The sequence below is a fragment of the Phoenix dactylifera genome, chromosome 2 (assembly GCF_051530095.1).
Source record: "Phoenix dactylifera cultivar Ajwa chromosome 2, Ajwa_hap1_PhDact_Kaust_v1.1, whole genome shotgun sequence".
Classification (NCBI taxonomy): Eukaryota; Viridiplantae; Streptophyta; class Magnoliopsida; order Arecales; family Arecaceae; genus Phoenix; species Phoenix dactylifera.
In genome coordinates, this window is record NC_143191.1 from 57605131 (window position 1) to 57632903 (window position 27773).

Here is a 27773-nt window from a genome sequence, read left to right on the forward strand (position 1 = left end):
TGTGAAAGTTTTCTTTGGACTTATTTGGAAGTCTGAAGCACAAGGGTAGCAACCCTTTAGTGAGGCTCTCATGGTGTTTTTTTTATCGCAACATCTACATCTCTCATATCAAAGATTGGATAAAGTTTTGAATATAATGACAGAAATCAAAATGCTAGAAATTGGCAAATTGTAGGAACAGAGTTGAAAATTTTTTGTTTTTCATTATTTCATCATACTTCAGTTCAGTTGGACTGCTATATTTTTGTGGAGGTTAAATCAAAGAAACGATCTCTTTCTGCTTCAAAGATTTTAGGAAAGCACTATGATCCGATCGGGGAGAAGGAAGATTTCCTTCGACCGGCTCAACTCAAGTCTCTCGGAAGATAACTAGAAGAAGATAGAAGAATTTCGAAAGTAGGACTTTAAGTCTCATTTTTTTTCATCATTTCTTTGAAAAAATGAGGTACATAGCCTCTATTTATAATGTGAGGTCCGCTCTAACACAATATGGGTCGGATTTCTCTTCTTAATCCTAATAGGGCTCTTTTTTCTAAAATAAACATCTCTAGTAGAAATCTTCTAAAAAAATAAAAATCTTGAGGAGATAGATCTCGACTTCTACATCAACTCTACCTCTGTCGCTTCGCCGGATTCTTATCGGATATAGAGCTAGGCATGTTCAAAGTCTTATCCGAAAAATAAATTTTCAATTTGACTGGCCCATTTCAAAGCCTAAACGATGGAATTTCGGCCTGATTGAACCTCCTACGAGGCTAGCCCAAAGTTGTTGATATTAAAAAAATATTCAATTTCAAAAAAAAAGATCATCTCAATTGGGCATCGTATGACCAAATTATGGCCTCCTGAAGTTTAGCCTACACTCAGCTTTCCGATGTGGCGGATCTCGCTCTGATCATTTAGGAATTGATGCCAAGATCATTTTCCCAAAAAATTTAAAAACAATTCATGCCAAGATAATTCCAATAAATAAACAATCAAGTTGGAGGAGAAACTAATTTTGATTCTAGGAAGATGACAACAATTTGGTTAATGTTGACAAGGATTTAGAAATCAGTGCTCATACCCTTGCCAAACACCTACCGACACAGTGTGTGCACCATGCCTGCACATGTTCAATTCTATATCAAAACAAAAGACAATAAAAAACTTAAAATTCTTTATCAGTTAAAAAGTTCAAAATGGATTTAATAGGGTTGTTTCAATCCATACTGATGGTTCTACATTCTTATGTGCCAGGGACTGCAAGCTGCAACCAAAAGGGAACCCAAGCTGTAGGAATTGACCCATGTTGCAATTAGTTGCATCATCAGATATTGGAGATACAGCACGGTTGTCTGCCTGCTGGAATTGTAAGATTGCAGAATTAGAACCATTCCCTTCATTAGTTTCTCTTTCTAGTTATGTGCTTATCTCTGTAACTCACTAATTATATGCTTTTACTTAAAATAAGTAGCTAGAGAAAATTTCTAACAACTAAAAAAAAAACTTCACCCAAGGGTAGAGATTAAAAAAAAGTTGGAGAAACATTGCACCATTTCCTTATCCAAATCGGATTAGATTTAGATTAGAAATTTTGATATCTAATCAGATCCGGATCCAAATTTGAATATCTATTTATAGATTTTAATTTTAAATACTTTTTCCATCTAGATTTTAGTATTTAGTAAAAAATATAATAAAATAAATTGTATAACCCAAGATTCAAGCCAATGTTCTCTGGTTTGAAGGCAAGCCTTCAACCACTAGTCTACAACATGATTATTGCTTTATATAAGTAATTTATTTTGTCTATCCATAAACAACATTCCATCTATATTCTTTATTTTTTATAAAAATCCTTTTTCTCTTTGATAAAAAAAAGAAAAAATGAATATATTTTATTTTACTCTTTATGATATTTTCAAAGCTTTATTGTTTAAAATGTCAATATTAATAACTTCTATATATTTTCTATATCTATATATAACTTTTTTAACAAGCTCTTTAAAAATAGATAATTCATGATCTAGACCCTTAACAAGGTAGGTCTCTGTGGAGGTTTTATAAATAATCATGCCTTAAATCCTTAGTTAAAAGATTAAGAATGGATTTAATAGGGTTGTGCTGATCCATACCGATGGTTTTGCAGTGATTTTTACTAGGGCTGTGAGCTGCAACGACCCATGCTGCAATTATCTATGGCATCAAACATTGAAGATACAACACTGTTAGCATGCTCAGTCATCACACAATCCAACACTTGTTTTTTCTAGGTTCCATCATCAATTGTTTCTTTGTTCTCTGTTTCCTCTGCAAAGACAGATAACGAATCAGAACAGTTGGTGCCAGTACAATTATTATTTTGGCAATTAGCCAAAATGCAAGTATAGCTACCTGCAATTTCGACATGAGGAATAGATGGCTGCCGATCTACTTGTGGAATCTGAAGTTGAGGGCATCGTTCTATTCTTAAGATTTGTGGAAAGAAAAGCCAATTCAGCTCTTCCACCCGTTCGAGCTTAGTGCAATTAACAAGCTGCAGCTCTTCAAATGCATCTCGGTTCTGCTGCGCCAACCGTAAAAATGTTAGGTCCTCACAACTATCAACCACCAAGGACTTCAGCGTGGATGGGAGCAGTTCATCTTGCAAGACTCGGACTCCAGGACAGTCCTGTATAACCAAGCTTCGAAGAGATGTGAGCATGGGCAGGTACCATAGTAATTGTGTGATGTTCGTACAACCCCATATGTTCAGCTCTTCAAGTATGGGTATGGAGTCAAAGTATTCCCAAAAATTACCGAAATAAAGATGTTCAACTGATGTCAAATCATCAAACCCATGCATTATGTTCTTCCATGTGTTCGATGTAGTCAGTTTGTTGCCTGAAGCGATCTGGTATATTAGCAAAAGAGAATCAGAGAACTCTGTTGGTGCATGAGTTTTATACAGAAGATATAAAACAAACAATCTAAGAATGTACGATTGTGTAAGTTTTCAAGTGATCAATTGGAGCACTTCAAATTTAGGGTGGAGAGTACCAGAATGCAGTTGATTCTTTGTATTTGGCACCAGTTACTCAATGTAGGGCAATCAACAATTTTCACTTCGATCGGCATAGATGAGAGCTGATCTTCTGCCATGATATGAAGTTTAGGACAATTTTGTATAAATAATCTTCTGAGAGAAGTAAGGTTTTGCATCCCCGGAAGTGATGTCAACTGCTGGCACTCCTCAATATGCAGATCTAGAAGATTGGATGGCAGTCCGTCCTCTGATAAGAGCCGGAGTTGGGAACAATTTCTTATGGTTAATGCCCTAAGAGAAGTAAGGTTTTGCATCCCCCACAGTGACGTCAATTGCTGGCACTCCTCAATATTCAGATCTTGAAGATTAGATGGCAGTCCTTCCTCTGATAAGAGCCAGAGTTGAGGACAATTTTTTATACTTAATCCTTTGAGAGAAGTAAGATTTTGCATCCCTGACAGTGATGTCAACTACTGGCACTCCACAATATGCCGATGTTGAAGATTGGATGGCAGTCTTTCCTCTGATAAGAGCCGGAGTTGAGGACAATTTATTATAGTTAATGCCCAGAGAGAAGTAACGTTTTGCATCCCCTGTAGTGATGTCAACTGCTGGCACTCCTCAATATGCACACCTTGAAGCTTTGATGGCAGTCCTTCCTCTAATAAGAGCTGGAGATGAGGACAATTTTGTATAGTTAATCCTTCGAGAGAAGTAAGGTTTTGCATCCCTGGTAGTGATGTCAACTGCTGGCACTCCTCAATATGCAGACCTTGAAGATTGGATGGCAGTTCTTCCTCTGATAAGAATTGGACTTGAGGACAATTTCTTATAGTTAATGCCTTAAGAGAAGTAACGTTTTGCATCCCTGACAGTGATGTCAGCTGCTGGCACTTCTCAATATGCAAATATCGAACATTGGATGACAATCCTTCCTCTGATAAGAGCCGGAGTTGAGGACAATTGTATATCTTCAAATATTTAAGCGAGTGGAGATGATGCAGCCCTGCTATGGATGTGAGTTGCCAACAACCAGAAATGTCCACCACCTCAAGCATGGATTTGGATATGGGTGCATCTAATTTTCGATGAGAGTCATGAATGTACAGAGGAAGGGAGCTTATTTTTTCACAACCAATTATACGGATTTCTTGAAGTGATGCAAAGAAGAAAGGACCTCCCACCCATTCAAACTTGGAACCACCATACCCTTGTATAGACAAAATTTTGAGGTTGGCGTGAGGTTGGAGATACTCGAGCATAGCTTCCTCCCTTTTTTCATCCGCTGGGATATCCTTATTTTCTTCTAGAAAAGCTTCTAGATGTAGTAATTTTTCATTTTTGCAGTCGACCGCATTCCAATGTAGAAACAATTTCTCAAGTTTATGCTTATATTTAAGACCAGCATCCCTGGCATCCTCTATGTTGACCACATTCCTGAGCCCTGAGATAATGAGAGTTTGGAGGTTCACCAAGTCTTTCAGCACTCCTATCCCATCCTGCACTTTATAACATCCAAGCAAGATCTGAAGATTTGTTAGTTTTTCGAACCCAGCTGGCAGGCAGAGAATTACCCTGTTCACAATTTGTAGGTGGTGGAGGTTAGTAAGGTTGCCTAGGCCATCCGGTAACTCCGCAAGATGCGGGCACACAAGTATCAATGTCTGTAGGTGATAAAGGAGGCATACTGATTTAGGGAGCTTCTCAATTTTGTTGGATGAGATACTGAAGTAGCGTAGGTGCTTCAGGTTACCAAGTAAATCTGGAATCTCATTTTTCTTTCCCAACAAAACTATAGAGTCCGTAAACATCTTAGCAGTAGAAACTTGATTAATTCTTGGATTTCTATTTGGCATCTATGCGGATCCCATAGTAACAAGGTCCGTAAGATGCTAAAATTATACGAGCACAGTAATTTCACAAATTCCTCTTCATCTCCCACATATAAATGGCGAACCTCATTGGAGAGACAGGGTAGCTTTTTATCTATAATTGCCCAGCACTCATTTCCTGCAATAGATTTTGCTAGATTGTGTATCATATCATGCATCTTGTAGTAATCATAATAGGAATCAAAGAACGATCTTCTTTGCAAGTCTTTGAAGTATTCATTGCCAATGTCTTCCATTCTTCTTCTACCTCCACATGTCTGGATGTGACCTTGTGCCATCCACAATCTGACCTTGTGACCTTGTGACATTGGAGGACACTGCTGCGTGGATCCGATGATGAAGACGGCGAGGCTGCCCAACTGTGAACACAGCCCAATACTTGGCTAGTTTTTGACAGGATGGAAGAGAGGAAAGCGCTCGCCATTGCACAACCTCGGTTTCCTCCTCGCTTTGCTCGGATCAGACACGGCAGACAGGAAAGAGGGGCTTTGGCTTTCCTTCTCATCTCCTTCTCAGAAAGAGCGAACCGAAGTCAAGTCGACGCAGAGGAAATAGTCTTAGAAATTTACAATACTATTTTATAAATGTCAAGTTGCTCATGGTGCCGACGTCGGTAAACTATTTTATAGATGCCAAGTTGATAATCGTGCCATTATTTATTATTTTTTTGCAGAATCGTGCCAATGTCTGTAAGCCCAAATAATGTACATATCCAAAAATTCGAAGTGTCACAGCTCGCCACCTTTCTCTTTTTGTATTCGGGCTGGGTCCAACGCCAGCTACGGTTGTCCCAATAAATGACAGCGCATCAATCCGTCGTAGGTCCAATCGGACGGCCACCACTGGGGACCGGCCGGTACCGGTGGACTCCCACTGCCGCTGGTGGACTTTGCAACGCCCGGGTTCAGCCAGGCGAATCAGCGCGTCAAAAGATAGGATTGGTGGGTGGGATGTCAAAAGAAATAAATGACTTCATGATCTCTTGCATTTTTCGGATGGACGGCGGAGAAAGTCTATCAATGTGGGCAGGGAGGAAGAGGGTCCATTCAAAAAAGCACACCAATATTGGCCCGCGGTAGATCGACCGTTTCGTTCAAACATGCCCACAACTAAATGATCCCGGGTCGTATTTTTTGCACCAAAGAATCGCTTCACATCTATGCAAGCAGATAAGAGAGAACTTCTGTACGAGGCGCTATCTACTGGTTGACATTGCGAAAAAAGATTAATCATTCGCACGAAAGACATAAGAAGCATGTCTCTATATTTTTTTGTGAATTGGATTTGTTAAGATAGTCATTTTGATAAGTAGGAGTAGCGAAGTTGGAGTAGATTATGCTCACCTGATCATGCTAACTTGTTAACATAGCTATTTTGATAACTGCCAAAATTTTGATGAAGAGACGGAGCTTGAGGGTGGCAGTTGCGGAGGCGTACGGGAAGGGGAGCAGCACGTGCGACGCGATCCAGACGTGGGCCTAAATTTTGGACTTTCTTCGCTCAAGTTGGAAGCTATTTCGGACGCTTACTTTTTTGGCAGATTAAAAAAATATTTAGATCACGCACATAGTGTGATAAGATTTTGACAACTCGTATTAGCTGCCTTCATCCGATCATCGTGCCAAAATTTACAATACCATTTTATACATGTCTTGATCCACACCAAAGACCACAACGTAAGCAAACCAGTGCTCACTGTAGCTCAATTTTATATTATTCTCTCATGTCATGTTCTTACTAGATATCAAGATCACATTCTTCGCGATCTTTCATAATTGCCGAGTATAATTTACACAATGGATGCCATAGAACCTGTGGTAGGGATTTGAAACACCATCCACTGTTAAACTGCAGAATGGGAAGTTATTGAGAAGCATTAAGTCCCACAATGTTGCTGTTGTCTGTCTGAACTGGGAGGAAGAAACATAGCTTATGAGGGTATGCACTTCTTTTAGGCTCTTTTCTCATTCTTAAATCATAAAGTCGCCAGGTCACTAAAGACCTTTTCATTATGATTATAGACATGCTATTTCTCTAGTATGCAAACTCTGGCCCAGGGCTATACCATTTCTTTTTTGCCTCATAGTTAAATTTATATATATTCCCCTTATGTTTACATGGTAGACATATTATTACTTATTTCTTTTTGGAAGTAAATTTCATTCTTGTGCACTTTTTTTTTTGCTCGATATGCTATTGGAACATAACATGCATTGGAAGCAAGGAGTGCAAACAAGAGCAGTTGCAGCAGGGAGGGGATTTGATGGAGGACCAACGTGATTCGTGTTGCTCAGAGATTAACATGGCTTAAGGAATATGGACAAGGGATGTGATGGAAGCAAGGACTGTGAACATGTTTCACACCATGAGCAGAGCACTGCTTTAAGCAAAACTCTGTGCTTTATTGATCTAAATGTTGTTGCATTTCTGTGAGATAAGGTGAAAAGTTAGATGAGTACAAGTGGGAACTTGTATAAGTGGTTGCAAGAGATGGAATCTGTAAGACTCCATGTGGTTAAGTAGAAGAATATGAAGTGTTTTACTTCAATGGAGGATATCTCTTTATGGTGGAATAAGGAAGCAAGACAGATGAGACAAACCACCAGAAAGAATAGCACTTATTCCATTTATGCAAATTCTTATGGTCCTTTTATTTTCAAAGAAGATTTCTTGCGAATAGCTGTTTTAGTATTAATAATCCTGATCTGGTTTACAAGGGGGCTTTGAATTGTTTAAGTTTGATGAAAGGGATCTGTTATAGCTCTATCACAAGTAAGAGTGAAATAAATTTTTATATGAGGATATTGGGTAAGATCTGTTTCACGTCTGATAGCAAAATATAAAAGAGCATCTTCCAGTGATACATGTGAGAAACTTACATTTTAAGTTACAAGCCATGACTTCTCCAGCTGGGCTTCTCTTGCATGGACAAAGATGAACTTTTTATTGATCATGCAAGGTCATGATCTATAATCCCAACAGGATCGATAGGATTACTTGTTTCTTATCATTGCTTACTTTTTGGGTGTTACAATGGCCTTATTTATCCTTTCTTACTTTTGTGTTCCATATGCTGTCCTTGTGATTTTTTTTCCTCTTATTTTAATGCATTAACTCATTTGCATTAAAGTTCCTATGACCATGATTTATTATCTTGTCAACAGGATCTTAGTTTTTATTTCAATTGTTATGTTTTTTGGATTTTTTATATGATGGAAAATTCAATTGTGCTTCACTTATCCAGTCATCTTGGTTTTATCAAAGAACTGAGTGATCGGTGGCTATGAAGCAACAATACTTTTGGTTTATCAAAGAAGCAGAACATTTTGAAGAGCTGAGCTGCTTTCGGAAGCCCTTTATTTACAGAAAGATTACTTCGATCTCTATGTCGTTCTATGCTTGAAGAGATGTTGAGATACAGTAATCTGTTGAGCAGCAGTACTTAACTAAAGAAAAAGAAGTCTCGACATTTTTGCTAATTCTTTGGATCTAAATCAGATCTTTCTTTCTGATCGAGAGGTCTACATGTCAACATTTTGTTTCTCTGTAATTCATATGTACATTAAGAGATATCCTTTAGAGTTTCTGAAAGTGAAATCGCGTTCTCTCAATGCATACAAACCAATAAAACTTCTCATCTAGTCACTTCTTAACAACGATCAGGATCTACTCAATCCATATACGCATCAGACTTCTGAATCCTCTCTACACATCAACCAGATGTATACAGCTGTAGCTACTGCCTGCTCAATAACTGAAACTAAAAAGCTACAAGATGTTACCAGTGATACAGGCTATGGTGAGAACAAACAATAAGAGGGTCCAGCCAGCAGAGAGAGAGAATGAATTGCTGAGCCAAAACCTGTACCAGAGCCACCTGAATTACTGGTGTTACAAAACTGATGACCAGAACTAGAACCAGTACTGTTAGAAGCAGGACTGAAACCAGAAATAGAACTGCACATTCAAAAAGATATGAAGGTTGTGTATGATTCACCAAAATATATCTGCGATTAATTATAAGAACTATATTTCTCATTATTGAGTGTGTCTACCTTGAAGATGGGTATATGCACGTTCCTGAACCTGCCAAAATTATTTCAGAAATGCATCAGAGCTATAAAGTAAAGCAATTTATTTTTCAAGCTCTAATTTATTGCATGTTTAATGGATATAGAAAGAACTAGCTGCTAATTTGCACTTATTGTCACCTACTTCCAAAATAAAGATGAAAAGTTTTGGTGATCTTTATATAAATGTAAGTCGTAACTTACTTGGATTGACATCGACAATCATGGCTGTTCCTCCAAAATCACAGCTTACACTCGATCTCTAGAACACTCAATTGCTATCTTTCTATGGAGTTACAAGAGATATATATAATAGAGTAAACTGATTTAGACTTGAACTAGTATTCAAACAATAGTCCGCTTAGATCGATATATAATTGGTGTCCTAAGTTGATGTGGATTTGAAATGATATCTTAAGCCAACCTTCTAGAGCTGAAGTAGATTCGACCTTTTAGAACTTGTGAACTTAAGACATACTCAACAATGCACCACATGCCAAATAATAAGCGCAATGCTTTGAGTTGCGACTTTGGATAGCACAGCCTCTTTGCCATGAATGATAATTTCATGAAACCAATTCAAAAGAAGCAGGGCAATTAAAATAAAGCAGGTGATTTTTTTTGAATTTTAGAGCAATAATCTTTACAAATGGCTCCTTTTTTTACATCCCAAGTTAGTTCAATTGGACAAATGGATTGGCATAGACTTACAAACAATCTGAAAGGCCAACATTAATACTTGATTTTGATCCACTTCTACTCTTGAAAGTGGGAGGGCATATGAAAGATTTTTGTTGTGTAAACCATCAATTTGTGGTCCACCATGTTCTCCCCCTTTAATTGGTTCAATAACTACAAAGTAATCTATATATTTCAAAAATATATGTCTCCCACCGGACAAAAACTACTTGAACAATGAAAGAAAGATCCTTTTGCCAAATACTTTGGCAGATATACTCGGACTGGTGAATGTTTTCTCTATGGTAGGTCTTGTCATCTGGTTGCACTTTATGTGGATCATGGTGCATCAGGCGCAACTTGGTCACAAGAATTTGGCTAGCTATAAAACATCTAGTTATATGACACAGTACAATTTTATTCAGTTGTTACTTAAGAAATTTAGATATTTTCCATTGTCTTCATGTCACTGATAATTTACTGTGGGAAGTTATACCACCAAGTGCAGCTCGGTCATAAAATCTTCCAAATAATATATAGTAACGCCGTCAAATAATTTCATCAAAGCTAGCCCATCTCCATGAGCATCTTCTTGCTTCCAAGGTACTACCACTCTCCAATTTTAGATTGACAATCTTATCCACAATATTATCCTAATTCTATTGCTAGTATTGGGAACAAAAAATAACTAATGATCAAGGCAAAACCCACCCTAGTTGGATTTCAAAAGAGAGAGGAAATTGGAGGCTTTGTGTCACGCCCCGGATCCGGATCCGTGACACGGCCGTGCTATTGCCGACTACCGCCCACAATAGCACGCAGCCTCATACCTGGGTAACAGGGTAGTCAAACCAACCGAATCTTTTCTTATGAAAGCATTCTTAGTACAACATGCTGGTCAATACCCAAATACAGAGCTTCTATGTAGTTTATGTATACAAAAGTATACTTGCTTTACCCCAAAAGAAAGAAGCCCTGATACCAAATTAACGTGTCTCTGGCAGCTATCAGTGGTAAGGATCTGAAAGAAAAAGTAAATGAACGGATATGAGCTACACGGCTCAGTAAGTAATCATACATAATCTTACCGGATCGAACATAATGGTAACCATGTTTATGCAGGGTTTGAGAAGCTGACATGCGTATTATCTCACAATTTATTATGGCAAAATATGTATGCTTCGAAAACAAAGCAATATTTTCAGTCAAACAGAATTTTCATAAAACATAAGAATTCATGCGATTAGCATCATTTAAAGGAGATAGCGGTTATAGCAAAATACAACATTTCATAAGGATATATTCAAAAATCCGTTGTAAAACAATGTATGCTTTGGCCAGGCACGTTCATAAATGTCACGGCCCGCCTTCGCAGGGCACGTGACTATCGGGCCTACATGAGGGGGAAACACGGGGCTCCCCTGCCAGATGTTGGCCGGTTCCGGGGCTTCACGCAAGCGTCCTTCACCCCTCACCGATTTTGCTTCTCCCCAAAACGCATCTACAGGATTTGGAAACACCCGCCTCATATACCCAGGCTCTGAAATGAGCCTCATGATCATGCTTCAAATATCATTTTCATAAAGTATGCATATGAAACCGTGCCCCCGGCATACCGTGGTCCATTCTCTCGGATGCTACTGCGAAGTCAGTCTCGGCCACTGGCGGAGCCAGCTCAGTTATTATTCAGCCACTGGCGGGGCAGGCTCAGTCATTCTCAGTAGCGTCTTTGAGCCCATTATAGTGCCTCTTGGCTAGATAGTATTTCGTTATACTAACTTACATGCATGATTAAAATATCAGCATCATCATGTTGCATACATAGCCATAGCTTCTGGGATCATGCAAGTTACTTATGCATTGTAACATATTATGCATGAAACATATATACTTAAAAAAATGCTGAGAAAACATTAATAACATGACATGATCCATAACAGGATTAGAACAGGTTACTTACTTTCTTCACAAATCATATATACAATTCAAATTGTATGAAAAACACTGGTTCATCTTATAAAACGTAATACAAGATCTACGATAAGATTAAGATAGATTACTTACTTTCTTCACAAATCATGCATACAATTCAATTGTATGAAAAATACTGGTTCATCTTATAAAACGTAATACAAGATCTACGATAAGATTAAGATAGATAACTTACCCCAATTCGCTTTCCAAATTTCTCAAGTCCAGGTGACAAATCCTTAATCACCTAAAACAACACCATAGGGATCACATTATTCCCCATTTATTTATTATAAAATTTCTTAGTTCATCATACTATGAACTTACTTGCTTGGATCCCATCCAAGGATCTAGCCCAAGTCCAATTTACCCAATTTAGAGCCTTTGGGGCTCGATTTAAAACCAGATTAGGTCCACATGAGTTGATTGGATTTTTAATTAAAGGTATTGGGCTCAAATTGGGCCCGGATATTACATCCTACCCCCCTTAAAATAAATTTCGTCCTCGAAATTAAACATACCTCAGGTGGACCGATGTAGTGAGGACTCATTTTGCCGTATCGCCCAAATCGGGCAACACCCTTGAAAAGAACATTTTTAGGTAGACAAAGTTTCCCTATTTCTTATAGCTACCTAGCAGTCAAGAGTTTAGGGTGAAACTGAAATAATTTGCTTTCTTCGACTAAGGTATTATGACAATCTTAACATATTATGATACTCTTAACTATCCGTTACCCTAAATTTTTACGGTTATAGTCTTGTTAAACCTAGAGCTCTGATACCACTAGATGTCACGCCCCGGATCCGGATCCGTGACACGGCCGTGCTATTGCCGACTACCGCCCACAATAGCACGCAGCCTCATACCTGGGTAACAGGGTAGTCAAACCAACCGAATCTTTTCTTATGAAAGCATTCTTAGTACAACATGCTGGTCAGTACCCAAATACAGAGCTTCTATGTAGTTTATGTATACAAAAGTATACTTGCTTTACCCCAAAAGAAAGAAGCCCTGATACCAAATTAACGTGTCTCTGGCAGCTATCAGTGGTAAGGATCTGAAAGAAAAAGTAAATGAACGGATATGAGCTACACGGCTCAGTAAGTAATCATACATAATCTTACCGGATCGAACATAATGGTAACCATGTTTATGCAGGGTTTGAGAAGCTGACATGCGTATTATCTCACAATTTATCATGGCAAAATATGTATGCTTCGAAAACAAAGCAATATTTTCAGTCAAACAGAATTTTCATAAAACATAAGAATTCATGCGATTAGCATCATTTAAAGGAGATAGCGGTTATAGCAAAATACAACATTTCATAAGGATATATTCAAAAATCCGTTGTAAAACAATGTATGCTTTGGTCAGGCACGTTCATAAATGTCACGGCCCGCCTTCGCAGGGCACGTGACTATCGGGCCTACATGAGGGGGAAACACGGGGCTCCCCTGCCAGATGTTGGCCGGTTCCGGGGCTTCACGCAAGCGTCCTTCACCCCTCACCGATTTTGCTTCTCCCCAAAACGCATCTGCAGGATTTGGAAACACCCGCCTCGTATACCCAGGCTCTGAAATGAGCCTCATGATCATGCTTCAAATATCATTTTCATAAAGTATGCATATGAAACCGTGCCCCCGGCATACCGTGGTCCATTCTCTCGGATGCTACTGCGAAGTCAGTCTCGGCCACTGGCGGAGCCAGCTCAGTTATTATTCAGCCACTGGCGGGGCAGGCTCAGTTACTATTCAGCCACTGGCGGGGCAGGCTCAGTCATTCTCAGTAGCGTCTTTGAGCCCATTATAGTGCCTCTTGGCTAGATAGTATTTCGTTATACTAACTTACATGCATGATTAAAATATCAGCATCATCATGTTGCATACATAGCCATAGCTTCTGGGATCATGCAAGTTACTTATGCATTGTAACATATTATGCATGAAACATATATACTTAAAAAAATGCTGAGAAAACATTAATAACATGACATGATCCATAACAGGATTAGAACAGGTTACTTACTTTCCTCACAAATCATGTATACAATTCAAATTGTATGAAAAATACTGGTTCATCTTATAAAACGTAATACAAGATCTATGATAAGATTAAGATAGATTACTTACTTTCTTCACAAATCATGCATACAATTCAATTGTATGAAAAATACTGGTTCATCTTATAAAACGTAATACAAGATCTACGATAAGATTAAGATAGATAACTTACCTCAATTCGCTTTCCAAATTTCTCAAGTACAGGTGACAAATCCTTAATCACCTAAAACAACACCATAGGGATCACATTATTCCCCATTTATTTATTATAAAATTTCTTAGTTCATCATACTATGAACTTACTTGCTTGGATCCCATCCAAGGATCTAGCCCAAGTCCAATTTACCCAATTTAGAGCCTTTGGGGCTCGATTTAAAACCAGATTAGGTCCACATGAGTTGATTGGGTTTTTAATTAAAGGATTGGGCCTCGTTTATAATTGGGTCCAACCTTTTCTAGCCAATTGGATCCTCTGATTGGGTCAATGTGGCTCATTTGGGCCTGAGTCAAGGTTAGCCCAAGGTCAATTCGACCTTCTGTCAGTTGAATTGGGCTTGAATTGGGCCTGATTCACAATCAATTAGGTCTGCTGAGACCAACTCAGCTTAATTGGATCCGGACCCAATTTAATTTGGGCTTAATTCGGTTCAGATTTGACCCAATTTGCAGTTTGGGCTCGTCCAGACTTAGCCCAATCTAATTGAGCTCGGATTTAGACTTGCCCAGTCTAATTGGACTTAGGTTAGTCAAATTTGGCTAAACCCCCACTTTTTATATATATATTTTTTTTCTTTCTTTTTCTTTTTCTTTCTCTTTTTCTTCCCTTTTTCTTCTCTTCTCCTTCTTCTTTTCTTCTCCTTCCCGAAGCTTCCTCTCCTCCCTTCTCTTTCATCCCGATCTCCCCCTTCCTCTCTTCTCCGACGATGGGAGCACGACGAGCGGAAAGGGAGGACGGCGAGCGGAAGAAGGCCGGGCCACAACCGGCGGCGTCCACGGCTAGGCCCCGCGGCGTCCTCGGCCGAGCCTGGGACGACGGTGCTCGCGGCCGAAGCCGGCGGCCGCCGCACACGACGAGGAGGATGAGTCTCCCCTTCCTCTCTTCTTTTCCCTCTTCCTTTCTTTCTTTCATTCTTCTTCTTTTCTTCAACCTCCCTTCACCAACCCCATATTCTCTCTCTCTCACTCCCAAACCCTCTCTCTTCCTCTCTCCATTCTTCCCCTGTGAAGGAAGAAGGGGGGTTTGGGAGGGCCGAGCCACAGTCGGTGGTGCCACGGCCGGGCTCGCGGCGTCCACGGCCGCGCCTGCGGCTGAGCCCACGGCCGCGCCTGCGGCGGCCTTCTCTTCTCCCACGGGGAAGAGATGCCGGGAGAAGCCGGCGGCACTGCGGGATGCCCGCGGCCGCTCCCTTGGTCTGCCAGCAGCCGACGCCCGCGCCGACGGGATCACGGCTGAAGCCGATGGCCGTCGCCGGTGGCTCTCGGCCTGCCAACAATCCCCTTCCTCCCTTCTTTCTTTGTTTCTTTGTTGTCTTGCACAAAACAGGGGGAGAGAAGGCAGGGGCTTACCTGGCTTCCGAAGGGGATTGCAGTGCCCCGTGCTCCAGTGCCTCCACTCCATCGCCTTTGCCGATTTAGGGGTTCCTCCGATTTTTGGAGAGAGAGCCAGTAGGGTTTAATAGATACTCTTAAGAAAGAGGGGGGGGGGGGGGGACGAGTGTCACGCCCAGCTTCTTCTTGGTGAGGAGCTTGAACAGCTGGGTCCTCCTCTGATCCCCACCTGTCCCTAGTCACATCCATGCATAAAGCATGAGGTGGCAGCCATCAACAATGGGCCCCAGTTAGGTCCATTAGGTATCCTGGCCCAATGCTCGAGTACGGGCCCAAAAAGGTATTGGGCTCAAATTGGGCCCGGATATTACACTTTGACCTGGCATGGGACTCTCTTCCTAAATAAAGAGACCACTGGCCAGCAAAACATATGGAAGATCATAGAGTATATAGAGTCCCAGGGATTTAGATTTACTTCAAAAAAACTCCAGAGTTCATTTAAATATCCAACACAACTAACATAACAATAACCCGACTGTAAGGAATTTGCCAACCATTCCTTGCATAATTCGCAGCATTGCATCAAGAAAGTTTTCGCTTCAAATCCATTGTTGAGGAGGTATTTGCAGATTGACAGCAACAGCCTCTCACATTGCCTAAAGCTCCTTGTCTGCCCACTGGAAATGGAAGACTGCAGAATTAGAACCATAGGTATGACCCCTCATTTGTTTCTCTTTCTAGTTATGTGCTTATCTTTGTATCTAATGAATTACGTGCTTTTACTCAAAGTAAGCAGCCAGAGAAATCTCCTTTTGGTCATAAGAAAACAACAAGAAAACTTCACGAGAAGAAATTTCAAGGGTATGGAGACTAGAATTTCATCTCTAAGAAGAAATATCCCGGACACAAACTTTCAAGGGTATCTCATACATTTATTTGCACTTTTTTTTTGAGAGAGAGAAGACATTCATTTTTGTCATTTACATCAATGGAGCCTTCCATTTATTTTCTAGATGGAATGACTATTTTTTTTTCCCCCAAGACTAGTAGGGGCTAACACCCAACCTTTTCTACCCTAAACATCCTTGAGGACTCACTCCAACCAGAATCGAACTACTGATGACTTCTTGCCCAAATGGCAAGAGATGATGTGATCCATGTAAGTGCTCGGCAGTACAACTGTTTAGTAATTGATCTTCAAACTTGTCTCAGCTCCTCTTCTTACCATGCTATCCTCAAATTTTTTTAATGCTCCTTTGCATTGTTTATGCTGACACTAACAATGTTTCTCAGTAGATAAACTATATACCCAACACTGCACAGAACTCATGATATTCTACAATTTTACATACATCCATTTTAACATTTTTTTTCCCAATAGATGATTATCTTATTTGCTTTGGATGTTTGCCCTGTGGTATAGGACATGAAGCATCAAGCCATATTTTGGTTATGCCCCTCATGATCAAATATGATCTATTTTTTGAAGTGGCTGTATCTAATATTTGAGTAACCAAAAATTGCAACCATGCTATATCAAACGGCTACTTAGCTAAATCAGTTGGCGATGTATACAACCTTTTATTTGACCACATGAATGTATATCCTCTTACCTTAATTTCTGGAGATTGCTTGCATTGTCCTACTTAACATCAAAGAATATATGAAAAACTGGATCCATAAATTATTAAAATAAGTTTTTGTGATCACATCTAGTGTCTCAGCTACAGAGACTATAAAAGGTTGGGGTTGATTTATAAAGCCAAAAATTTGGTAGTTTGAGTAAATGTATAAAAGAATTTACTAGTACTCTATTGCTTAGGAAAAAAATTAGCAGTATTCTTAATGCATTAGGTCCTATTATATAACTTATTGAAAGGTCAATCTGAAGCTAAAATTATGAAATTGATAAAAGGGAAATAAGTTGTTTCTATTACCTCTTGTCCATTTACGTTGGACAAGTCTTGCTAAATCTATCTGTCCTTCAAAAATGGGATCTTGTTTCTGAAAATTGTTCCAAAAGTAAAATAGCTTCTTCTTACAAATAGAATGCCTTGTCCAATCAACTTGACATCTAATAGGCAACTGAGGCACTAGCTTCATGGCATCTATGCAACCATGTTAGGATGAATGGTGCATCTCATTATGTTCTAAGAAGAATACAAATTTTGCTACAGAATTGAACCCGCTAAGTAAATATCCTGCATGTTCATAGGAGAAGCAAAATCATCACATTATATCCTCCCTAGAATAGAATGATCTGCAGGAATCTCTAGATGGGGTTAAAAATGGAAAATATTCATCTGTGACATTCTGCCTAGAATATAATTGGCATTGCATCTTTTTTCAATTCAAGGTGGGCATCATATATCTGTCTTTCTATCTTGTTTTTCAAGGATTGTGGAGAGGGTTATAGTTCTTGGTATCAGTATTGTTTTCTTTTTTTAATCCAAGATAGAGTGGCTCAATGTACTTACATAAGTTTAGTTAATATAAATGTAAGGCAAGTCTCACCTCAACCAAACTTGGTTAATTATTTAGGTATCCTAATGCTCAAAAAAAAGATCAATGCACACACATGACAAGTTGAGACCTAGCATGTCGGTCATCCTAAGACCAATCCTTAAATCCACATTTGTCAAATTTATACTTGTAGATGCAAGTTAACAAATTTTGATGTGTTCTAAATTCTTGTAGCTTTGGTTATTGTATAGCCTGGTAAGCTCATGTCATACTCATCATAATCATCAAGCCTTTTTACAACTATTTTGAGTCAGCTTTATGGATCCTCATTCATCAACTTTTCTTATTTAGGAACCCAAGCGGTACGAATTGACCCATGTAGCAATTAGTTGTGTCATCAGATATTGGAGATACAATACTGTAGTCTGCCCCGTAGAACAATAAGATTGTAGAATTTGAACCATGCCCTTCATTGGTTTCTCTTTCTAGTTATGTGCTTATCTCTGTATCTCACTAATAATATGCCCTTACTCAAAATAAGTAGCTAGAGAAAATTTCTAACAACTAGAAAAAAAAAACTGCACACAAAAGAAAAGATTAAAGAAAAGTTAGAGAAACATTGCAGGTTTCCAGAAAGTCAAAAAAAGAGCATTGAAACTAGACTTCCATCTTGAAGAAGCAATATCCCAAACTCACAAGCTTTAGGGTAGCCCTGAAAATAGGTCCGATATAATCTGAAAGCACCAATTCCGTATCCATACGGATCCAAATTTGGATATCTATTTATAGATTATGATTTTAAATATTTTTTCAATCTAGATCCTAGTATTTGGTAAAAAATATAATAAAATAAATTGTATAGCCTAGGATTCAGGCCAACGTTCTCTAGTTTGAAAGGCAAGCCTTCAACCACTAGTCTACAACATGATTATTATTTTATATAAGTAATTTATTTTATCTATCCGTAAGTAACGTTCAATGTTTGTTCTCTATTTGTTATGAAAATCCTTTTTCTTTTTGAGAAAAAAATGAAAAAAAATTTATTTACTCTTTATAATATTTTCAAAGCTTTATTGTTTAAAATGTCAATATTAATAACTTCTATATATTTTCTATATCTATATATAACTTTTCTTACAAGCTCTTTAAAAATAGATAATTCATGATCTAGACCCTTAACAAGGTAGCTCTCTGTGCAGGTTTACAAATAATCATGCCTTAAATCCTTAGTTAAAAGATTAAGAATGGATTTAATAGGGCTGTGCTGATCCATACTGATGGTTCTGCAATGATTTGTACCAGGGACTGTGAACGGCAACGACCCATGCTGCAATCATCTGCAGCATCAAATATTGAAGATATAGCACTGTTAGCATGCTAAATCGTCACACAATCCAACACTTGTCTCTCCTGGGTTCCATCATCAATTGTTTCTTTATTCTCTATTTCCCTGCAAAGGCAGATAAAGAAATAGAGCAGTTGGTGCCATAATTTGGCAATTAGCCAAAATGCAAGTATAGCTACCTGCAATTTCAACATGTGGAGGAATAGATGGCTGTCGATCATCTTGTGGAAGTTGGAGTTCAGGGCATCGTTTTATTATTAAGATTTTTGGGAAGAAAAGGCAATTCAACCCTTCTACCCATATGAGCTTGGGGCAATTCACAAGCTGAAGCTCCTCAAATGCATCTCGATTCTGCTGCGCCAATAGCAAAAATTTTAGGTTCTCACAACTATCAACCACCAAGGACTTGAGCGTAAATGGGAGCAGTTTATCTTCCAAGACTTGGACTCCAGGACAGTCCTTTATAACCAAGCTTCGAAGAGATGTGAGCTTGGGCAGGCACCGTAGTGGTGGGATTTTTGTGCAAGCCCATATGATAAGCTCTTCAAGTACGGGTATGGAGTCTCTTAGCCGAAAGAATTCCTAAGAATTACTGACGCAAGGATGCTCAATGGATGTCAAATCATGAAACCAATGCATTATTTTCTCCCATGTGTTCGATAGAGTCAGCTTGTTGCCTGAAGCGACCTGGTACATTAGCAAAAGAGAATAAGATAACTCTGTTGGTGCATGAGTTTCATACTAAAACTTTAAAACAAACAATTAGAAAATGTACGATCGAGTAAGTCTTCAAGTAATCAATTGGAGCATTTCAAATTTGGGATGGAGGGTACCAAAATGCAGTTGATTCGTTGTATTTGGCACCAAGTACCCAATCCAGGGCAATCAACAATTTTTATTTCGTCAGGCATGGATGACAGCTGATCTTCGACGCATGGAGAAATAGATGGCTGCCGATCATCTTGTGGAAGCCGGAGTTGAGGGCATTGTTCTATTCTTAAGATTTTTAGGAAGTAAAGGCAATTCATCCCTTCCACCCGTTCGAGCTTAGGACAATTAACAAGCTGCAGCTCCTCAAATGAATCTCGGTTCCGCTGCGCTAATGGCAAAAACGTTAGGTCCTCACAACTATCAACCACCAAGGACTTGAACGTGGATGAGAGCAGATAAGATGGCAGGCAGTGGATTCCAGGAATGTCCTTTATGACCAAGCTTTGAAGAGATCGTAGCGTGGGCAGGTTCAGTAGTTGAGGGATGTCCGTGCAACACCATATGGTCAGCTCTTCAAATACAGGTACGGAGTCTCTTCGCCAAAAGAGTTTCCAAGAATTACTGAAGCAAAGATGCTTAGCAGATGTCAAATCATCAAACCAATGCATTATTTTCTCCCATGTGTTGGATATAGTTAGTTTGTTGCCTGAAGCGACCTGGTACATTAGCAAAAGAGAATTAGAGAACTATGTTGGTGCATAAGTTTCAAATAAAAGCTTTAAAACAAACAATTAGAGAATGTACGATCGTGTAAGTCTTCAAGTAATCAATTGGAGCATTTCAAATTTAGGATGGAGGGTACCATAATGCAGTTGATTCTTTGTATTTGGCACCAGTTATTCAATCCAGGGCAATCAACAATTTCCACTCTGTAAGGCACAGATGAGAGCTGATCTTCTGCCATGATCTGAAGTTTAGGACAATTTTGTATAATTAATTCTTTGAGAGAAGTAAGGTTTTGCATCTCCGGTAGTGATGTCAACTGTTGGCACTCCTTAATATGCAGACCTTGAAGATTGGTTGGCAGTCCTTCCTCTGATAAGTGCCAAAGTTTAGGACAATTGTATATCTTCAAATATTTAAGCAAGTGGACATGATGCAGCCTTGCTATGGATGTCAGTTGCCGGCAACCCGAAATGTTTACCCACTCAAGCATGGATGTTGGGTGCGTCCAGATTTCCAAGAGAATCATGAATGTATAGAGCAAGAGATCTTATTTTTTCACAATCCTTTATATAAATTTCTTGAAGTGATGCAAAGGATAAAGGATCTCCCACCCATTCTGGAAACTTGGAACCACCATACCCATTTATAACCAACTTTTTGAGGTTGGCGTGAGGTTGGAGATACTCGAGCATGGCTTCCTCCCTTTTTTCATTAGCTGGGACATCCTTGTTTTCCTCTAGAAAAGCTTCGAGATATAGTAATCTATCATTATGCGGATCATTTTTGAAGTCAACGGCATTCCAATGTAGAAACAACTTCTCAAGTTTATACTTATATTTAAGATCGGCATCCCTAGCGTCCTCTATGTTGACTACATTCCTGAGCCCTGAGATGATGAGAGTTCGGAGGTTCACCAAATCCTTCAACACTTCTCCTATCCCACCCTGTACTTTATAACATCCAAGCAAGCTCTGAAGATTTGTTAGTTTTTCGATCCCAGCTGGCAGGTAGAGAATTACCCTGTTCACAATTTGTAGGTGGTGGAGGTTGGTAAGGTTGCCTAGGCCATCTAGTAACTCTGCAAGATTCCGGCAATGAAGTACCAATGTCTGTAGGTGATAAAGGAGGCATATTGATTTAGGAAGCTTCTTAATTTTGTTGGATGTGATACGTAAGTATCGTACGTTGGTAAGGTTGCTTAGGCCATATGGTAACTCTGCAAGATGCGGACAATCCAGTACCAATGTCTGTAGGTGATAAAGGAGGCATATTAATTCAGGGAGCTTCCCAATTATATTGGATACGATACATAAGTAACGCAGGTGCTTTAGGTTATCGAGTAAATCTAGGTTCTCATCTTCCCTTTCCCAACAAAATTCTAGAGTCCGTAAACATCTTAGTAGCGGCAGATTCTTGATTATTTCTGAGATTACTATTCGATATCTATACTGATGCTGTAATAACAAGGTCCGTAAGGTGTTAAAATTATACGAGCGCAGTGAATTCACAAATTCCTCTTCATCTTCCACATACAAATGGCGAACCTCACCAGGAAAATCAGGTAGCTTCTTATCCACAATTGCCCAGCACTCATTTCCTGCAATAGATTTCGCTAAATCATGTATCAAATCATGCATCGTAAAAACCTTAAACTTAGAATAGTAGGAATCAAAGAACGATCTTCTTTGCAAGTCCTTGAAATATTCATTTCCAATGTCTTCCATTCTTCTTCTCCCTCCAGATGGGATGTAACCTTGCGCCATCCACAATCTGATTAAAACATATTTGTCAAGCTTAGAATCCTTTGGAAACATGGAACAATAAACGAAACAAGGTTTCAGATGTGCTGGCATGCGACTATAGCTTAATCTAAGAGCTGGCAAAATCTCATTATTCTCGTCGACTTCCCATATATCACTTTGCATGACATCCATCCAGCTATCTTCATCTGCCATGTATCTCAGAAGGCTTCCTATTGACTTTACAGCCAATGGTAAACCGGAACACTTCTTGACAATATGCTTACCCATATCCGTCAAGCGCGATTGTTCTTCAGGGTCTCGACCACCAAATGCATAATGCCTGAATAATGACCAAGACTGCTCTTGAGACAAGCAGCCAGGATGATAAGGACACACTGTCTGCATGATCTCGGCGACCGAATTATTCCTACAGGTCATGATAATTCTTACTATTTCTGCGCCGACAAAGGGGTTTCTTAAGGACTCCCAACGGCTTTGTTGCTCATTCCAGACATCGTCGAGCACAAGCAACACTCTCTTACCCTTCAGCTTTTCCTTGAGAGTATCTTGAAGTGTGCTTAGTTGTGTAAGATCGCAAGAACTTCGAGTAAGAGACTCTATGATGGCTTTTGTTAGCCTTGGAACATCGAAATCATTGGATACACAAACCCATCCAGTTAGATCGAAATATTCTTTTACCTTGGAGTCGTTGTAGACCAACTGGGCGATGGTGGTTTTTCCCAGTCCCCCCTTGCCAACAATCGGAATGACGCAGACACCATTTTCCACACCCTCGGAAAATAGCAAATCAATTACCTTCTGCTTGTCGCGTTCCCTTCCATAAATACTCGACTCATCCACCATGTGGCTGGTTGGTGCAGGGTATGGAGCTTCGAGGACCCGTCGCTCTCCATCTTCCTCTCTTAAACAGAGGCGTTCCCGATCCTGCGAAATCTCATGGAACCTCTCCCTAATCTTTCTGATTCTATCCCCCATGCCGTCCGGAATTGAAACCTGTTGAAGTTTTAAATTTTTTTAAAAAAATATTTTTTAAAAAAATAAACCAGCCTTACCCCCTGAATTTTAGATGATATAAACACTTTAAAATACTCATTTTTTCAGACGCTTCTTTCTCCCATGCCGTCCGGAATCGAAAACAGTATGTTGGAAAGAGAAGCACTTACCTCTTCCTGATCGTCCCCTTCCACTCGCTTCCTCTTGCGGGAAGCTCGACCTTCCACTTGGGCTCGCAGTACCTCGTACTGGTACTCGTCCAGCATGTCGTCTGCTTCATAAGACACTTCTTTAAGCTCCTTCAGCCAGAGCTTGACGGATTCGTCTCGTATCTCCCTCTCCTCCGCGTCATGGAGCACTGCCCGGATCCTCTCCAATGTTCTCTTCAGCTCCTTCAGATCTTCCAAAACACTGCTGCGTGGATCCGATGATGAAGACGGCGAGACTGCCGATCTTTGAGCAAAGCCCAGTACTTGGCTGGTTTTTGATAGGATCGAAGAGAGGAAAGCGCTCGCCATTGCACAACCTCGGTTTCCTCCTAGCTCTGCTCTGATCAGACACGGCAAACAAGGAAGTGGGCTTTGGCTTTCCTTCTCGCCGCCTCCTCGTCTCCTCAGAAAGACTGAGCCAGGGTAAAGTCAATGGCGAGCAAAGCACAGACCTCGTTCACCTGCCTTGCTTCTGTCCTCACATTTCAGCTACCTGATTGATAACGTTGTAAAAGCCAAGGAAAAAAATCTTACCAAAAAAACACGCACACACAATAAAACAAAAATAATGGGGCCAAGAAAAAAGATTCCCACCTTCTAATTAAAAAAGAAAAAAATTCGAAGGACACAAAAATAGACACAAATCAAAAGAAAGAAAAAAAAGGTTGAGATCTATGCCCGTGACCACTGAATCATCTTCATTTCGCTTTGATATATGTGCTGGTGGATGAATGTCGACAAATCTACTCTTGTCAATAAAATCTGCTTCTCTACGCACGCAAACAAAAATAGCATGCCAAAAAAACCTTGAGGTAGATTTACTTTCTCAATGCACAAAAAAGGGAAAATTAAAAGTAAATTAGTGCAAAAAAATCATGATTTTGTTTCTCCACGCACAAAAAAAGAAAAAAAATAAGCACTTAGTGGATCAAAGGAAGGAACATGTTGTTGTGATGGTGACGGAACAATATCATCACTTAGTGGATCCCGATCATGATTCCAGTCATCATCTTCCATCTCACAATCCATCACTTGCCACTCTAGATTTTCATCGTCAGTAAATTCTTCAGTATTTGTTTCACTAGTATTGCTGTTGAGACACTGAAAAGAAACACGAGAAATGGAATAGTTGGTGTAATTCTTATTCTTTGGCAGATAGCTTGGTTATAAGTTTAACCAATTTAAGTGGTGCAGAACAATAGTCGACAATCTGTGATTGTAGTGAAGCTGAGACTGGGAGATCTACCTTGATGCTTTGGATGTGATGTCTTTGGCGCCACTCCTTCAGCCTTGGGCAATGAGCAATTTCCACGAGTTGGGGAATGGATGGCAGCCATTCATCTGGTGAGAACTGGAATTCAGGGTAATGACTTATTCTTAAGGTCTGCAGAGAGGAAAGGTTGTTCAACCCTGCCACGGTTCTGAGCTTGGGGCAATCCATTATCCGAAGCTCCTTGAATGAAGATAGGTTCTGATGCAGCAATGGAAGGGATCTTAGGCTCTCGCAGCCATTAACTACCTATGACTCAAGCGAGGATGGCAGCTGCTCATTTGGCAAGAGCTGGAGTTCCCAACAGTCATATATGAACAGGTTTTGGAGAGATGTGAGGTGGCGCAAGCCGAGCACCAATTTCAGCTCCATGCAGTCCTTTATTGTCAACCTCTTAAGCACGGAGAAGTTCTGGTGCTGGCGAAGGGAATCTGAAAACTTATAGAAAACAAGTATCAAAGATTGGAGTGATGATGGTAGCCACTCGTTTGTTTGATAATCCAGCACAACACAGTCCTTTTGCTGAGTTTGGTGGGGGTCCTTTTCTTTTTTTCTTGTTTCTTCCTCTTTTTCTTCCTCCCGCTGGCTGACCACCGTGGCCGATGGTGCTCTCCCCTGTTTTGGGAAGAAGAGAGCCCTCTCTTCTCTCTCCTCTCTCTCTCTCTTTCTCTGTCCTCTCTCTCTTTGTTTTCTGTTCATTTTCTCTCTTTGCATGGTTTAATAGACTCCGTAGGAGGGTCCCAGATGTTCTTTTTGGGGACCCAGGTTGACCCTAGTAGAGGGTCCTGAATTTGTGTTGCTGTGACCACACGTCATGCTAGCCTTCACTCTAGTATTCGTTAGCCTTCCTTGGACCCCCACCATCAACAACCTAGCATGTTAGCCTTATTATATTTGATACCTATTCCTTGATCTGATGATTTGGAAAATACTATTTTGACTGATTTGGGCGATTGAGCACCGCTGGATTTTATCATCACTAATCTTTATTGTGTTACCTGTACTATGATCTGATTCTTGTTTCATGAGTTGACTGATTTGATTAGCTAGAGCGGCCCGACCTGCATTGTCTGATGCTGCTACTAGTCGACCCTGTCCTTCCTTCACCGACTTTTATCGGCTACTATTAAACCCATAATTGATAACCCCTAATCTATTATCCTTTTCTTGATTGAGTTGAGCTGACCGATTCAAAAAATTGGATGTTGTCATCTAGCCAGCCTCGTACGTCTTTCTATATGAATCTGTTTCCTAGTCAGTCCTAGTTTTATATAGAAGGGCTGCAGTCATCCCAATAGAAAGAAGTCCAATGAGATCTTATACTCTAGTTCAAAATTGAGGTAAGGCCCTGTCCTTTTATATTTTTTAATTTTTAATTAAAAATAGATAGAGAATTTGGGTAATTTAAATATTAGAACTCTAAAATTAGATAATTACTAAATAATTTATTTATTAATATTGTAAGTGATTGATAAGGAATAAATTGGTTTTATATTGATATTAAATTAACTGGACATGTTAGATATAGATTGGGAGCATTGTAGCTGTGTTGGATTGCGATAGAGGTAAGAAGCTCGTACTTGATCACCAATATATGTACATGTTTATTGATTTGTATAGCTGAATTTGCATCATAAGATTTGCATCGTAAGATTTGAATTATGAAATTCGCATCATAAGAGTTGCATCGTGAGATTTACATCAATGGATTTCATTTGGTATGAGATGGTATGTCTTATATGATTTTCGGTACGAACATACTTGTATAATTATTATATATATCAGATATTGAAAACATGGTTATATGAACAATGATACCTAAAATTTGTGAGAAATACATTGTGCAAATGAAAAGTGATTTGACAAGAATAACATGCAAATTAGATAGAAAAGATATGATTTAGACTAATCTCATAATGGGATAGCCTCCATAAGCTTACGCGTGGAATAGCTTCCACGGGCTTACGCATAGAAAGACCTCCACGGGCTCACGCATGGGACAGCCTCTATGGGCTTATGCGTAGGATAGCCTCCGCGGGGTACTGCATGGAATTTTGTTTAACAGTTTTGGACTAGGTCATGATCTTGATTAGTCCAAAGCCGGAAAGATAATTGTTATAGAACTTAAAATTGAGAAAATGAGAAATAGTTGATAAGACTCGTGAAACCAATGCTGAATAAAAGATATTTGTGATATTTATCTTTTTTGATAAGCCGGATATTTGATGTATGTTTATACAGATATTTGTCGGTTTAATTGAGTTATACTGGATGTGTGGAAAGAAGTATCATAATTTATGTTTTCAATTTGGTATCGCTTATTGCTATTTTCAAACTATAGTATAATATTGGTATAAATATGCAGAGATTCTTATGGGGCTGTAAAGCTCACAACCCTCTTTCTCTTTTTCTTTTCAGAGTTGCAGGATGCAAATGTCTTAATACTTGGCTATGGTTGAGATCATATGGAAAAGAGATGAATAGATAGAACATCACTGATACAGGTTGGATAATTAAATTTAATAATTAGACCAGTTTTGTTGTTTGTTATGATTTGAGATCATTATTGTTCAGCAGATATTAAGGTTGTGATAAATTTTCAGGCCTTGCATATTTTCTGGGGCCTTTCTCTAGGGTGTATGCGGCTGTGTCACCTGCGATCGCTCATGAAGAAGGGAAGCGATGGATCTCCTGTCATGAAGAAGGGAAGGGATGCAAAGAAAGTTTGTGGATCTCCTCTAGAGAAAATGTTATCCCAGGGAAGGGAAGCGATGGATTTTTTTTTTTTAGGGGTGGGGTTGGGTTGGAGGGGATGTTAGGTTGGAGAAGGAAAGAGTATATTCAAGTGTGTGCGTTTTTTTTCTGGCGTGGGTTTGGTTAGGGAAGGGGAGAGAGAATTTTTGAAAGACCAACTAATTTAAGCTATTGTTAAGTGAAGATAAAATATTTAAAATTAATTTTAGTTTTGAAGTATGCATTTAAGAAAGAAATTAATATTCATAAGACTTAAGTTGTATTTTTCTTGATGATTACTAGGTGTATTTTAGATAGAATTTGATCGGC

General features: G+C 39.4%; 1 protein-coding gene across 1 annotated transcript; it reads right to left on the reverse strand.

Annotated features, from left to right (window-relative positions):
• Positions 1-257: 257 nt before the first annotated feature.
• LOC103718153 (uncharacterized) lies at positions 258-25293 on the reverse strand. The gene is made up of 15 exons (XM_089928554.1): positions 24687-25293; positions 23402-23912; positions 20964-23231; positions 20818-20844; positions 20612-20716; positions 19910-20465; positions 8955-8985; positions 8762-8856; positions 8592-8653; positions 4965-5258; positions 3589-4863; positions 3022-3477; positions 2377-2875; positions 2118-2292; positions 258-1341 (listed from the first exon to the last, which is right to left on the reverse strand). Exons 2-14 carry the CDS (start codon positions 23747-23749, stop codon positions 2252-2254), a joined length of 6057 nt encoding a protein of 2018 aa, XP_089784680.1. The 5' UTR covers positions 23750-23912; positions 24687-25293; the 3' UTR covers positions 258-1341; positions 2118-2251.
• Between the last annotated feature and the right edge of the window lie 2480 nt (positions 25294-27773).